Source organism: Falco punctatus (assembly GCF_963210335.1).
Source record: "Falco punctatus genome assembly, chromosome: 2".
In the NCBI taxonomy this organism is placed as follows: Eukaryota; Metazoa; Chordata; class Aves; order Falconiformes; family Falconidae; genus Falco; species Falco punctatus.
The window spans coordinates 79,360,987-79,375,359 of NC_137581.1; the positions used below are offsets into that span (position 1 = coordinate 79,360,987).

Here is a 14,373-nt window from a genome sequence, read left to right on the forward strand (position 1 = left end):
CTCTTGCGCTGTGCTGAGGGCAGTAACCACAGTCAGAAAATTTGCCCTATAGCAGGCCTACAAAAAACATTCTCATGCAAAATCCTAAACAGGACGTTCTTATGCCTGAACCTCATACAATGTGCCTTTCATATTCTGGACTGTAAAGTGAAAGTGCTGAACAGAGAAAGCAGGATGTACCTAAACAGTATTTCTAAACACCCATATACATAAAAATACACAAATAGGTTAAACTAAAGAGGAAAAAGATGAAACCTCTCAGTTTCAATACCAACTGGAAACAGCTTAGAATTCAGAAACCTGTTAACTGCACTGATTCAGCTGTACCACGTAAGACTGTGCTTACCATCAAGATGAGCCAAAAAGCATGCTGATAGCAACAGCCTCTCCTCAAGCCATTTGTCAGCCCAAATTATACTCAGTGTAGCAGTAATACCATTCAGGAAGTACTTCCAACTCAAGAGCAGAAAGAAAATACCCTTGCAATGCTAAAGGATCACATGCCTTTTAAATGTAGAAATGCAAAAGTTGAAGAAAATGAAGGGGCAGAGGAACAAAAGACTTCTAGCAATTCTAATTCAGATTCTAAAATATCTGCTGCCTTTTTTTGGCAATGCACAAGCGATCATGTGGAATGGCAGTTCACTCTTGAGCTTATCTTATTCTAGAGGGTCCCACGTAAGGCTGCATAAGATAAAGGTATTTTTTTAAAACTGTGTAACAGTTCTGAGCAAAACCAAAACATTTTCACTATTGAAAAAGTATGGCTTCTTTAGCAAATCTGGGTATGTATTTAGACTTACACTACACTTGGGTTCCTTTGCTCTTCTATCCAGAAATGTTGACGCAACCACCAGTTCTTTAGTTAAGAACTGTTTATCCAGTTTGTTCACACTGAAGAGGCTGATTCATCAACTAGGCCATCCATTTTCAAAACCTCAGATATACCATGGTGAAAAATGTAGAATCTATGTTTTTTTCTTATAGTGCAACCACGTACACAGGCTAGCCTGACTCTAAAGGCTACCAAACTCAGGGTCATAGCCTATCTGATAAACAGCACTGCCAACTACAACAGTTTGGCAACTATCAGTCCCTATCAGGACTGGGCCCTTAGGAAGGAAAAAAGGCCCCCACACATACCATTGGCAATACTAGTGACCTGCTTCAGCACTGGCTTTTCCATTTTTTTGGCGTAAAAAGCTGCATACCACACTCGCAGCTCAGTTCCTGGTGGGATGTCCTGGGAGGTGGTGAAGTAAATATCATTGTCATGCTGGAAGGCAGTTAAGTTTTGATGCTCATATTCGGTGGCTGGTCGCACCATCATCATCCAGTTGCAATCATCTTCATTTGAGGTGTCAAAATATACCAGGGGGCCATCCTTCTGGAACACCTGCCAAGCAAAATATTTATATAATAAAACCCTAACAAATAATACAAAGTTAAGAAGAATTTTTATTTTCTGCTTTTGCAATGGCTTCCATTCAATGTACATCAGAGACAAAGAAAGCCTCAACACTTGCATCAGGAGTGTTTCATATATCAGTCACATCTACAGATGAGTAAGTCTGAGAGACTACTGGGGCAGGATGGAAACAAACTGAACTTCGATCCTAAGAATTCTTGCTATAGCCACCAGTTTCTCAAAAAATATGAATGACTGAATACAAAAGAATGGAGGGGAATCCAAACAGCATGCTGTGAAACACTCATCAACCCAAGTCACATTTCTAAATTTTTACTTCTGCATTAGGTATTACTGAAAACTAAGACTTAATTAAATTTTTACCATAGCATTTTTCCTACCAAAACTGTCAAGAGAAGAATAAAACAAATGCAAGACAAAAAAAATATATTCTGCACGTTCCATAAACCTAATGCATATGTCACTCAACAAGCAAATACAATGACATCGAAGAGACTCATTTAAAACAACCAAAATTAACTACCATAGTCGTCTCTCTTGTATCATCACATGCAGAAGGTGGAAGATAAGCAGTTTTGCTGACTGTATCCTAGCCCTATCTCCTACAAGGATGTTCACTTCAAACATGCAGAACAAGCCTCTAGTTTGGTTCTTCTGTATTTTCAGAATCACAGAACGGTCAGGGTTGGAAGGGACCTCTGGAGTAGTTCAACCCCCTGCTAAAGCAGGTTCACCTACAGCAGGTTGCACAGGATCACATACAGGCAGGTTTTGGATGTCTCCAGGGAAGACGACTCCACAACCTCTCTGGGCAGCCTGTTCCAGTGCTCTGTCACCCTCAAAGTAAAGAAGTTTCTCCTCATATTCAGACGGAACTTGTGTGTTTCAGTTTCTGCCCATTGCCCAGAGAGTCTGGTCCCATCCTCTTGATATCCACCCTTAAGGTATTTGTGTATCTAGAGGCCCAGCCCTCTCAACCTTTCTTCATAAGGGAGATGGTCCAGTCCCCTAATCATCTTCATAGCCGTCTGCTCAACCCTCTCCAGTAGTTCCCCGTCTCTCTTGAACCAGGGAGCCCAGAACTGGACACAGTGCTCCAGATGCAGCCTCACCAGGGCATAGTAGGGGGGAAGAATAACCTCCCTTAACCTGCTGGCCATGCTCCTCCTAACGTACCCCAGGATCCCATTGGCCTTCTTAACCATGATCCAGCAGTGTGCCCTTACGACCAGCTTGCTGTCCACCAGGACTTCCAGGTCTATCGCAAAATGGTTTCCAGCAGGTCAGCCCCCAGCCTGTACTGGTGCATGGGGTGCATGGCGTTGTTTCTCCTTAGGTGCAGAACCCTACACTTGCCTTTGTTGAACTTCGTAAGGTTCCTCTTCGCCCAACTCTCCAGCCTGTCCAGGTCTTGCTGAATGGCAGCGCAGCCTTCTGGTGAATCAGCCACTCCTTCCTGTTTTGTATCGTCAGCAAACTTGCTGAGGGTATGCTCTGTCCCTCCATCTTGACGATGCTTGTTTAGCTAGTCCATGGCAGGGCACGCCTAAAAGGTGTCCCAAATAACGCCCCTACACACATTTCCCCCCCCCCCCCCCCAGTGTTAGATGGCATAAATTCATCACAGGTAAAACTGACTCCTTGTTACTGCTTTTCATGTGTCATGTCTTACCTTTAGGGGGAAAACTGATTCTTTTTCCAGCTTGGCAACTCTCTTGGATTCAAATGGGCCAAACTGGGTACGCTTCACTAGCTGAGTGAGAGCAAACACTCCTTCGGTCCCATCTTCCAATTGCCTTATCTCCAAATTAGAAGGCAGAGATGATCTAAAAATTGAAGAGAGAATTGAGGGAAAAAAAACCCCAGCTACACATGGGACAACACTGCCAGAAGCCATGGAAGAAAGAAGTCAACATCTAATTTCTCCCATCTCCAGTGACAGCAACGTGTTTTGATCAACATACCCTAACTTCCATGAGGATTTATAAATAAACATAGAGGAAAACCCACAAGCAGCGGAAGAGGGCCAAATCAGTGATTGCTTGAAAGCGCTTCACTCATGTAAGTCCAGGGACCTGATGGGTTGCACCTGAGGGTGCTGACAGAGCACTCCAACACCATAGTGAGACTATTCTCTATTGTCTTGGAAAGATCATGGGCATCAGGGGAGGTCCCCAATGACTGAAGAAAGACAAACGTTGCACCCATCTTTAAAAAAAGCCAAAAGGATGATACAAGGAACTACAGGTTGGTCAGCCTCACTTCAGTCCCTATGAAAATCAAGGAACAAGACCTTTTGGGAGGCATTTATCGGCTCATGAGGAGAAAGTGACTGGAAACAATCACTCTGGATTGATTAATGGCAACTCAAGCCTGACAAACTGTTTGCCTTCCAGGATAAACAACTTGGTTTGCATAGTGGAGGAACTACCGAGGTTATACCAAGCAGGAGAACAGAACCATTCATAAGAATGAGAAATTCTCATACACTTCTCTGAAACTAATATGGTATATCTGAAGAGGGGAAAAAGTTGCAGGTACTTGACTAAGACAGAAGACATCACCCCACCTGGCACTATCTAACTTTGTGGCAGAAACCTCAGCAAAGCAGCCAAGTCCCGATGAGCAGCAAGTTGTTTTTTGGCTTCAGTTCAGTAAAGCACTTAAGCGTATGCATCAGTTTTTCTATTTAATCAAGGCCATGTGCTCTCCTTACATTGGGACTTCATTTTTCAGCTGTCAGTGTGACACCCATTAAACAGCAAATGCATTTTAAAGAACTAACATGGGGGGTTAGTCAGAAGTAACATAAACGTTCCTTACCTTGCCCTGCTCAATACAAAGGAGTCTTTGACTGTCACCACTGGGCCCAGCTCTGGACACTCTGAATCATGGTACTGCCCACAGTCCTCACACCCTGCAAGGAAGCAGACAGCGTACAGAAGGGTTGATGGAAAACTTTCACTGTAGGACCGCTGCCACCTCCTTTCAAAAGCCAAATACAAAACCAAGCACCAGGCAAAGTACATACATACAGAGGCAGATGTTTGTTTATATTACTTTAAAAACCATGTGTAATTGAACAAGTTGATAGCTGGCACCTCTAGGTGAGATGATAACACACACCATGATCAGTACTGTCCAAATACAATTGTTTAAATTCTGTTTCAAAGGAAAATAATTGCCTTGCATCCGCAGCCAATATTCTACTTAAAGGTGGCATTACTTGTCAGGTAAAGTGCCGTAACATCTAGCAACTGAAGAAAACCACATTACCACCTTCACCAGAACCCAGGCTTTCAGAAACAGCTTGGGTAGCATGGTCATTTGAGCACCGGGAGGCATAAACCGAGTACCAGCAGCAGGACTGGCACAGGGCCTCGACAGGCACAGCATACTGTGGGAACCCAGCTTTGCCTGGAGCCACGCCTGGCCTGCTCGTGCTCCTCACCCACAGCGCAGGGAGAGATACCTCCAAGATACCTTCTGGTGCCTTTCCAAACAAGCCAGCTGGCTGCGCAACACACTTTGGCCACTTTTTAATTCACGGTCAGCTTACCTAAATTAACTTTTACTTTATTAAGTGGCTGTAAATTAGTCAGAACTGAATAGTTCCTAAGGAACAATTTCCAGACCAAGGTAATTTGAGGCTTTCTAAAATAAGCCAACTTAACAGGATTTCACACACATACACATTGCTTCACTGTGAAAAACAGCTGTCAAACTGCCCTGCCTGGTCAGCTACTAATGCAGCTTAAGAAGAGATCATCACACAAGGGTTATATTCCTATAGCGTGATTTTCATCTGAGCTCCACACTCACAAGGGCAAGTGAGGTAACTTCAGTAAGGATGCAAAGTTATGGTGGTTATGCTTTGTTTGGGAAGAGAATAGGACAAAAGCCATGTCATTCCAGGGTATGTCCCCTCTGGCAAAGCTACTCTGTACTCCTAACTGGAAACCTCTCCCTCGCAGCATCCGTCCCAGTGAACTAAAAAAATGATTTATTCTAAGACATGGAAAAGGGATCCCAAACTATAACGCACAGCTCCGTGTTGCTGCTTCTTCTGGCAACAGAACAGCTTAGCAGTGAAAATCCACATGCATTTGACAAACCAGCTTGGTGTAACCCCCAAGCCTGGCTGCTGCTTCCTGTACAGCTGTTTGTGATGCCCTCTGGTGAACCAAGGAACGAAACAATCAGCTTTTCCCATCAGTTTATTTTTCAGTTGAATGAATTTCGCAGTCCAGTTTGCTGTACAGCAGCAGATAGCTGTATCGGAGGAAAGGATCTGCAGGCATGTGCTATTCACATAGCACCAGCATCAAAACGAAGCCTACAGCTGTCCCACACTGTTTACTGTACCACTACCACCCTTAGGTGGGCCTGTAGCTCACACTGAGCTTAATACTGCTGAAATAATCTGGGCTACATACAAATTCCCAGAACCAGAGAAGGCACAGGAGCCACAAAGGAATGTGTAAACCAGACTGCTGAAAAGAACTGGATTATCAACCACAAAGGGTTGTCATAACCAATGGGGACAGGAAGGAATAGCCGGAGCGACAACTTCTTAAAAGGGCTTTGCTGCCAAAGGAAATTAAGCACTTTGTCATTCCCCTTATCTTTTGACCGCATCTAGGCACCCCTTACTTCTGCAAAGATAGCCACTGCACAGGTTCAACAAAGTGCACACAGCACTATCCAAAACTACATGCAGGAATAAGCTACACATTCCTCTCGCTCCTTTGCAAATGAATGATCATAGTGGGGGGAATACGACACTGATACTGTGTAGCATGCCTCTCAAAATCTAAGGAGCACCTTACAGCAGACATACCCCCAAGGCTGTTATGCTCACCGTATGTGACACTTTCAAGAGATTACAGCCACTAGAGAAATACAAAACTAAGCATGGGACAAATGGTAAAATACCCGAGGGGGAGTCTATTCACAGACTTCTATCAAAAATTACTCAAAAACTCTCTTATGTCTATGAAATATGTATTCAATTATGTTAACTATGGGAGTGCATAGTATCATTTATAACAACTTATTTTTTCAGAGCAAAAGCAGTTCCCATATCGCATGATAAAAACTTACAGAGAGCACAAGAAAGCTAAAGAAATGACCAGTCTCCCCACTGGAAGGGGGAAAACCATGTTGTGTGACACCTTCTTTCTGTACAAATTAGGGTGTCACATCCTAATCCTTGTTGCTATCCTCCAGCGTCTTTTTATGAAGTGGAAGATAAGGTAACTTCACTACTGGTACCTGCAACTCAGTAAGATTGCCTACTGAGTCAACACTATTTTTGAAAGAACCCTGGTGAATCTGTGGTGGAGGGAAAAGTGGAACTTTCCAGCATAGTTGCCATAAGGTTTATGTACAGCTGTGGAGCCATCAGGAGTAAAAGGCTGTGGATCCATACGACCGGTGATGTATGCTTCATTTTGCTCTTCCAGATAGGTTCCACAGTATCTGGGTCCTCTCTGCTAATTCAAGTAGGTGAGTGGACTCTGCTTTTTTCTGTTGTGACACCAGATCCTACATATCCAGGCTGGTGAAAAAAGAGAAGCTGCAGGGGCTAGTATGCCACTGGGAAACATGCCTACTAGCCAAGCTCCATCAGGCATGGGATACGGCCCACCACAGTCCCTGGGCACACCACCGCTGCAGCCTCTCTTCACATGCCATGACCCCACAAGTCCAGATGCCAGGTCACTGAGCCCGACGCAGCATACAGGGCTACACAGAAGACAGACCACAGAGCTGAGCTGCATGAAGCACTGGCCCAGGCACAGGGGCACAAGAAAACACAGTGAATGCCATGAGTGAAACTCGTCAGGGCAGTTGGTGCATCTCCAGCTGGGCTTGTCCAGAAAGAATAATGAACCTGCACCCTCCCGTGGAGCTGCAGATCTTCAACTCAGGCTAGAGGTCAGAGTTCCCCACAGACACCCCTGGGTGCTAAAGCTGGCTGTATAAATGAAAGGCTTAAACTACTGTCAGGCCTTCAATCTCACTTACTTCAGCCATTACAAATCTATTCTGCTAACTCACGTTCAGAGGTCTCTGTGTTTGCCAACAAAACTGGGAGAATGTGTATGCTTAAAATGAGCAACTTTCTCTCTACTCCTCCATAAGCTGTTTGAGCCTCTTTTACATAAATATTTTCCTAAATAAAAACTTAGTCTGTTTTAGTCTTCAATCATTCTGAGTAGACAGGTCACATCATGAAAGTTAATTTTCCCTTTTAATACTTACAAATAAACATAGTCTCATCACTGCCATCTTCAGCCATTTTTCAAACCTGCCAAAATACAAAGATGAAGTTAGTTCTGGATGACTTTTACCTTCTGTATTATGGAAACACCCCTTTACGGACTAATGATGCTGACTGCCCCAGAGCATACCCAAACACATTACTGCCCCTCCAGGAGTATCAGTGAAAAGTTAAAGGAATTAAAGTTGCTAAAAATCCCCCAGTGACTGCTGTATCATTACATGTATTGCTGAAGTCACTACCAGGAAGCCTACATGTCTGCAGGTTCACAGCCATTTCTCCGTGAGGCCATGCTGCCTCATGCCATTCCCCATCCCTTCCCTCACCAACCTCCAGCCACCCCTGTGTCCCCTGCTGTAAGCTCCCACGGAGCCTCAGAACGAGCAGAGCGAGGGGACTAATCCAGGGCAGCAACAACCGCTGCAGAAACAAGGCCCATTTGGTTCAATGGAACATTTTATTGAACAGTAGTTAAAAAAGTTATCTATGAAGGGTGGATTACTTAAGACATTAATCTTAAGAACCTAAAACCTGTAGATACGATCACAGATTTCTTTCAAAGGCAAAGCTATACTGTGGTAAAGGGCGTCAGAAAACCTGGAAAAAAATCCAATCTCTGTCACTGACCTTCCATGAATGGTAACTCACCAATTTACTTTCACCCATAAAATAAGGATAATCTATATTCACTTATATAAATCAGTTTTGGAGGTATGCATTAAAAACTTGCATAAACACTATCTATTGCTCCTCAATGATGTCTAGACAGTCTAAATTATGGTTGGCAAATAATCTGATTACGTGTGGCTAAGATCAGGGCACAAGCAGAATCTAGAAGATAGTTTTCCCTTTTCTAACCATGACAAGGCTCTCCTCTTCAAATAATCAATTTTCCCAACGCCCAGTGAGAGCCAAAGCAAGTCGAAGATCATGACCCAGAGCTATGACAGAATGAGGCTGCAGAAACAGCAAGCACACTGGTCAAGAAGAGAACAGGAAGGAGTAAGAGACTGAACCCATGAGGGGGAGTAGGACAGGAAGGGAGGAAACATGACCAAAGACACACCAAGCCAGCTGAGCCCCCTTGGAAAAAAGATAAAGCATGTGCTACTGTAACAACAGAAGCAAAGTTAAAGATACACACAAGCATGGCCGTTACTCAGCATCAGTGTAGAAGCAGGACTTCCCGTTAACGAGTTTATTCTTGACCACTGATGCTTCAGACGCTCTGCCTGGCTGGGCCATGGATATGCTTCAGGCTGGAGCCTGGAGCAGCAGCTACTTCTGCACAGGTACCAGCTCTACTGACTTCTCAGTGCAAGTGAAGTCCCTGTCCCACACAACCCCTTTCACCGTTTCAGGAAGGACTCTATACTTGTGTCAAATCTGATGCTAAAGCTACAATGGCACCTGCACATGCCAGGAAGCCGTGTCTGATAAGCAGCAGCCAGCTGCACCCATGCTCCACTCTCCCTCAAGCCTCCACCACAAGCAGCAAACAGGTTCCTTCACCAATGGGCAGGATACTCCCAGTTAGCAAAGGACAGAGATGTGCTGGGTGGACAGCCAGGAAGTCAACTGATGGGAATATAAACGGGCACCTGGTTGCCGAGGCTCTTGCCTCCTGCTGCTCCGTCATCTAAGCAGCAGCCTAAGAAGGATTTTGGCCACCAAGTCTGGCCACCCTCGCATTCCCCCACAGCCCGTTCCAAGCCCTACCTTCCCCAACTCCACCTAATGTCAACAGCACGATCCCTCCTAATACCCACTGCCCTAATAAGGGGCCAGCACTGTCTGTCTGTGGCACAGGCTAGGCCTTTCTCAGCTACAGCTTTTGGGGACTGAACTCATATAATAAAGCATTTATACAAAAGTCCAGTGCTGAGCACAAGCAGCAATTCAGGGAATTTCCCAAGAGTTATTTTTCTGAAAGCACTGACAATGCAACAGGTATTTAGGGAAACCCAGAGTACAATTGTGCAAAACAAGCCACAGAAAGCACGTTGTAGGCTGATGTAAAAAATTGTTCTGTTTTGCTTTTTAACCAAGATGTACTGAGGATGCTCTGCACTATTTCAAGAGGTGTATGTCCAGTTATTTTTAGATTGGTTGTTTCCTGACAAGACTTTAATCCTAAATATGGCTGAATTAACAAATAGTCTTCTTGGTCAATGGTTCAGATATGCAGGGGACACTGCAGCAAGATGAGCAATACTGCTGTGTGACCTGCTTGTCAAAGGCATTCTCTTTCTAGGACTTTCCTGTGTCACATTCTTCACAAATAACAGACTGATGACATGCAGTATTACAGAAGCAGCAACATCAGTCTTGTTTTAGGGGCCATCAGATGAGAATAGCAACAAAGGGGCGGAGAAATCATAGTAGCATAAATGTTGTTCAAGGTGATGGGGAGAAAACGTAAAGGTCCCTCAAACATACCTCGCGTAGTTGGTAAGGACACTACGTTACAGCTATTATCTGCATTAGTGCAATTTTCATTTTTGCAGCAAGTACTTCTATTTTCCACATCACAACATTTCTGATTTGTCATGTGTCTTCCCTATGTTCAGCACAATGACCTGCTATGCTTTGAAATAAACAGGAACAGGTAATGTATTATCTATCAAATAAACTCACACCTCAACATGCAAGTGCAAAAAAAGAGGACCACCTTGCATTAGTATCTGCACCTTGTTACAAATTCTCATGTGGTCCTTTCCCCCCTCCCCCCCTTCGTACTTTACAGAAAGCGTAAGAAAGGAAGAACTGCCCCAAAATGGCTCTAACAATTCTGCTTTGCAGACACATACTGCTTCTCACTCGTAGGCTTCAAAACTCACAAATCTCAACTGTATTTCCCAAGAGTTTTTTAAATAAATGACATTATGCCACCCACTCTATCTGGTAAATGCAATCACACAATGGCCACACTAGCTCACATGATAGCACTGAAGACAGACTTCAGAGTTTTTTACCCTCATCTGCTGTTGCTCTGACCCATGTCTGATTTCCTTTTCAATCATTCATATCAGAAAAATATTCCATGAAATTAACTCATCCTACTGCATGCAGTTATGTTCTTGTCTTGCAGAGGTAATCAAAGCTTCTGGGAATACCAGATACTTTTATATAAACCAGAGACCAATCACTAAGCAGTGAATAATCAGGTGAAAAGCTACGTAGAAGAAATTAGACCACAGGTACGAGGCCTCATTCTGACAGCAGTAAAAAAGCTGCTTGTATAATTAAGTGAGTGACTTTGTGCCCAGTGTAAAGCACACGGCTAAGCACACAAACTCCAGCTGCAACACAGGCCTCTGAACACTTTTGGCGGGAACCCAGATGAAGACATGGAGGGGCTGCGGTGTCACAGGTATCTGCCTGTGGAGCATGATGTGCTGCAGTGTTAGTGTCGGGGAACCACCTGAGCCGTAAGCTATCCAAAAATGTAAGACTGGGTGTAAAAAACATACCTTCCCCTTATAATCTGCTGAAGAAAGAAATCGGGTTTCAGTGGTAAGTTGAGTAATTTTGATATTGCAAATGGATTTAAAAAAAAATAGTTAAGAATCAAAAAATAAACCAAATCCCTAAAAAATCTGTATTTGAATTTAATGACCAACAAAGTAAAACAGAAGTTTCCCTTTCTTCAGTTTTCCATTAAAGTTCTAAAATGGGCTTCTGCTAAGATGAATAAGTAACTAGAAAACACAAGAGGATGGTTACTGCAAATACACATGTGCAAGCAGAACACGCTTAAAAATACACATTGTCGTCTTCATAACGTAGCCTAATTTGTTCACGCTACTGTTCGAAGTAATCAGAAGCTATCTGGCAGAATATCTGGTAAACTACGTTGAGACCTTGTATCCACACAAATCTACAACCGCTCCATCAGTTACTGTTGGGAAGGGGGAGGGGGAGAATTTCCACAGCAGCAAGGGGAAGCACAGTAACAGAGCGGGTGCTGAGTTCACACCACCTGCCCTTCCCAACGTTGCAACCTCACGCTGCCCAGGCTGAATAAAGCACACGCGAAGTTTAACGAACGCGAGCAGAAAAGGAGCGCATTGCAGAGGCCGTGTCCGCGGGGAGCACTGCCGGCCGGGGCTTCCTTCCTTTTGTCTGGCACCGAACGCACCGCACCTTCTCCCAGGCGGCGCGCACCCGGAGCCCGGGCAGGGCTCCTCGCTGCCGCCGGGGAAACGCCGCTGCCGGCGGCACCAGCCCCAGCGGGGCCGTTTCCCTCAAAGGGCCCGTTCACAGGGCCCGCGCCCGCCCCGGACCAACGGCCCTACCGGCCGAGCCCCGCCTGCGGGGACACCCCCCCCGCCCCCACACAGCCCCCGCGCCCCGCCGCCACCACCCCCCCAGCCCGCCTGACACGCTGCCGGGGCCGGCGCCCGGCAAGGCGCAGCCCGGCGGCGGGGCCGGAGCCTCCCGGCGCCGCGGGGTGCGTGCGTGTGTGTGAGCGGGGCCGGCGGGAGGCCTCAGCGCGGGCACGGCCGGCGCTGAGCGGCGGGACCGCGCCGCGGCCGCCAGGAGCCCGACGGGCGGCGGGCCCCGGCCCGGGATCCGGGAGCGGCTCCGCCGGGTTTTGCCTCGGACCCGCCTCGCCCCCCTCGCTACTGCCCTCCCTCCGCGCGCCGCGGCACGGCCGCTGTAACAAAGAACAGGCGGCATGGAGGAGGCGGCGGCGGCGGAGGAGGAGGCGGCGGGGCCGCCGCCGCCGCCACGCCGGGAGCCGCCGCCGCCCCGGGAGCCCTCGCCGCCGCCCCCGCCTCGGCCCCGCGCGGCCGGGGAGCGGCGGGGCGGCGAGCGGAGGCGCGGGGGCTGAGCCGCGCGGGCCGGGCGCGGGGCGGCGGGGCGGGGGTCCCGCGTGGGGAGTGCCGCGCGTGGGCCGGGGCGGGGTGGGGCGCGGCGGGCGCGAGCGCGGGGAACCGGCGTTACCTGCTTGGGGAATGGCCAGACCCGGATCGGATCCGGACTCCGGGTTCCGATCCGCTCCGGAAACCACGCGCCACCGGAAACCGTCCGGGCCGCCCGCAAAGCACGGTGGGAAGCGTAGTCCACCGGCGGCGGGGAGGGCCGCGCGGCCCGGGCCCCGCCAGCAGCCGCCGTCGTTAGCGGGGGGGCGGCGGCGGCGCAGTCCTACTCCAGGCGCGCCCATCGCCCTGGCTCGTCCCTGCCGGGGCGGGTCTGCAGCGGGGGCGGCCGGGCCTTCGGCACCGCGTCCCCGGGGTCCCCCCCCAACCGGGCCGTGCGACACCTGCGCGAGGGGCGGCCGCCCCCTCCCGGCCGGCTGCCCCGTGCTGCCGGCGCGGCGCCTCGGTGCCGGGCGGGGCTGGAGCAGGCGGGCGGCTGCCGTCGGGGGTGGCTCCGCAGCCGGGCGGCACCAGTTGGGTTTTCCCCTGTCCCCCGGACGGTGCCGGCCGCCGGGGCGGTGTCCCAGGAGCGGCCTGACGGCGCGCAGGAGCCGAGCAGGCGCACGGCAGGCTGCCGGCCCTGCCATTCCCCCTGCTAACCCCTCAACAAGCACCTGAGCGCCTGCCTCCGCGCCCGAGCCTCGCCGAGGCCAACGGACAGCGCGCCCGAGCCCCTCCGCCTGGCTGACCAGGGTGTTATCGGGGCCCAGCCCTGCTGTGCTTGATAGCGAACACTGCGGCCACACGTACCATCCACAAATGCAACCAGTAATATCTGGGTGGTTTTTTTTCATATCGTGGGCTACCACTGAAATCTGGTGCCCAGGGAACAAAAGCTCTCAAGGGGGTTTAAGCATTCAGTTCAGGTTACAGCAGCGCTTACCCCGCCCCAAGCGAAGTGTGCACCGTGCAGCCAAGAACACCCCTCCAGAGGCAGAGGCTGGGGGCAGGAACCACTTACGCTTTCTGTATTCGAGAGAGACACCCCGAGTTTTTTCCTCTGGGAAGAAGCATCGCCTACAACGGAGCCCCCCACAAAGCCTTACGCAGTGCTCCCTGCCACTGTGGTGCGGCTGGCCAGTCTTCACAGAAAAAGCACCGCTGAAGATTTAAAGATGATGGAAAGCAGGTGCTAGTTCTGTCCTTTTGGGGGGATGTGCTCTTCTCACAGCTATGTCTTTTACAGCTGGCTAAAGCCAGGCTCCTCACTCTCACCTCACCCATCCTATATCCCCTTCGGCACAAGTACTTGGTTTGAAGAGGGATGGGTAGAGTATTGCAGCTCTCCACTTCTTAAGTACTTGGGTAAACTGTAACAATGCAGCATTTTAATTTTGAACATGTGCAACACTGTTTCTTGGCAAAAGGTGGCAATTTAAGGAGGGGGAACCGTTTATTCTTTGAAAACTTCAGGTGAGTCACTTTTAATGAGTACAGCAGTAGTAAGGGGAATTTTTCAAGTACAGGTCATTTGCTTTTTCAAAGATTGAAGCTGACCGGTCTTTAGTTTTGTATAGTCTGCTTTTACTAATTTTCCCTGTACATCTCAGTGCATATTCGTGTTCACAGAGCTGTCTTTGGGCCTCTGGCCTAGGTTTCTTCAGCATCCAGTACACATCCTGCTTGCAGTGCATTCGCTTTGTCAGAATAAGTATTAACTAATTCAGAATAGTTATCTGTATGTTTCCTAGCTGAAGAAATCTGGATTTACAATACATGCGATTCTGGATCCT

At 48.1% G+C, this 14,373-nt stretch overlaps 1 protein-coding gene across 7 annotated transcripts in view; it reads right to left on the bottom strand.

Annotated features, from left to right (window-relative positions):
* Nucleotides 1–12,782, bottom strand: part of PRDM15 (PR/SET domain 15) — a 38,708-nt gene extending 25,926 nt beyond the window's left edge. For 4 of the 7 annotated variants that reach the window (XM_080376699.1, XM_080376697.1, XM_080376698.1 and 1 more), the window contains exons 1-5: nt 12,666–12,782; nt 7,697–7,742; nt 4,253–4,346; nt 3,102–3,255; nt 1,144–1,396 (exon numbers count right to left, since the gene is read on the bottom strand). In XM_080376699.1, the coding sequence (XP_080232825.1) occupies nt 1,144–1,396; nt 3,102–3,255; nt 4,253–4,346; nt 7,697–7,733 (538 nt within the window). In that variant the 5' untranslated portion in view covers nt 7,734–7,742; nt 12,666–12,782. Of the gene's footprint in view, nt 1–1,143; nt 1,397–3,101; nt 3,256–4,252; nt 4,347–7,696; nt 7,743–8,573; nt 8,839–8,859; nt 11,172–12,665 lie in introns of those variants that run through there. The other 3 variants (XM_080376695.1, XM_080376696.1, XM_080376700.1) reach the window with 3 other exon arrangements.
* Between the last annotated feature and the right edge of the window lie 1,591 nt (nt 12,783–14,373).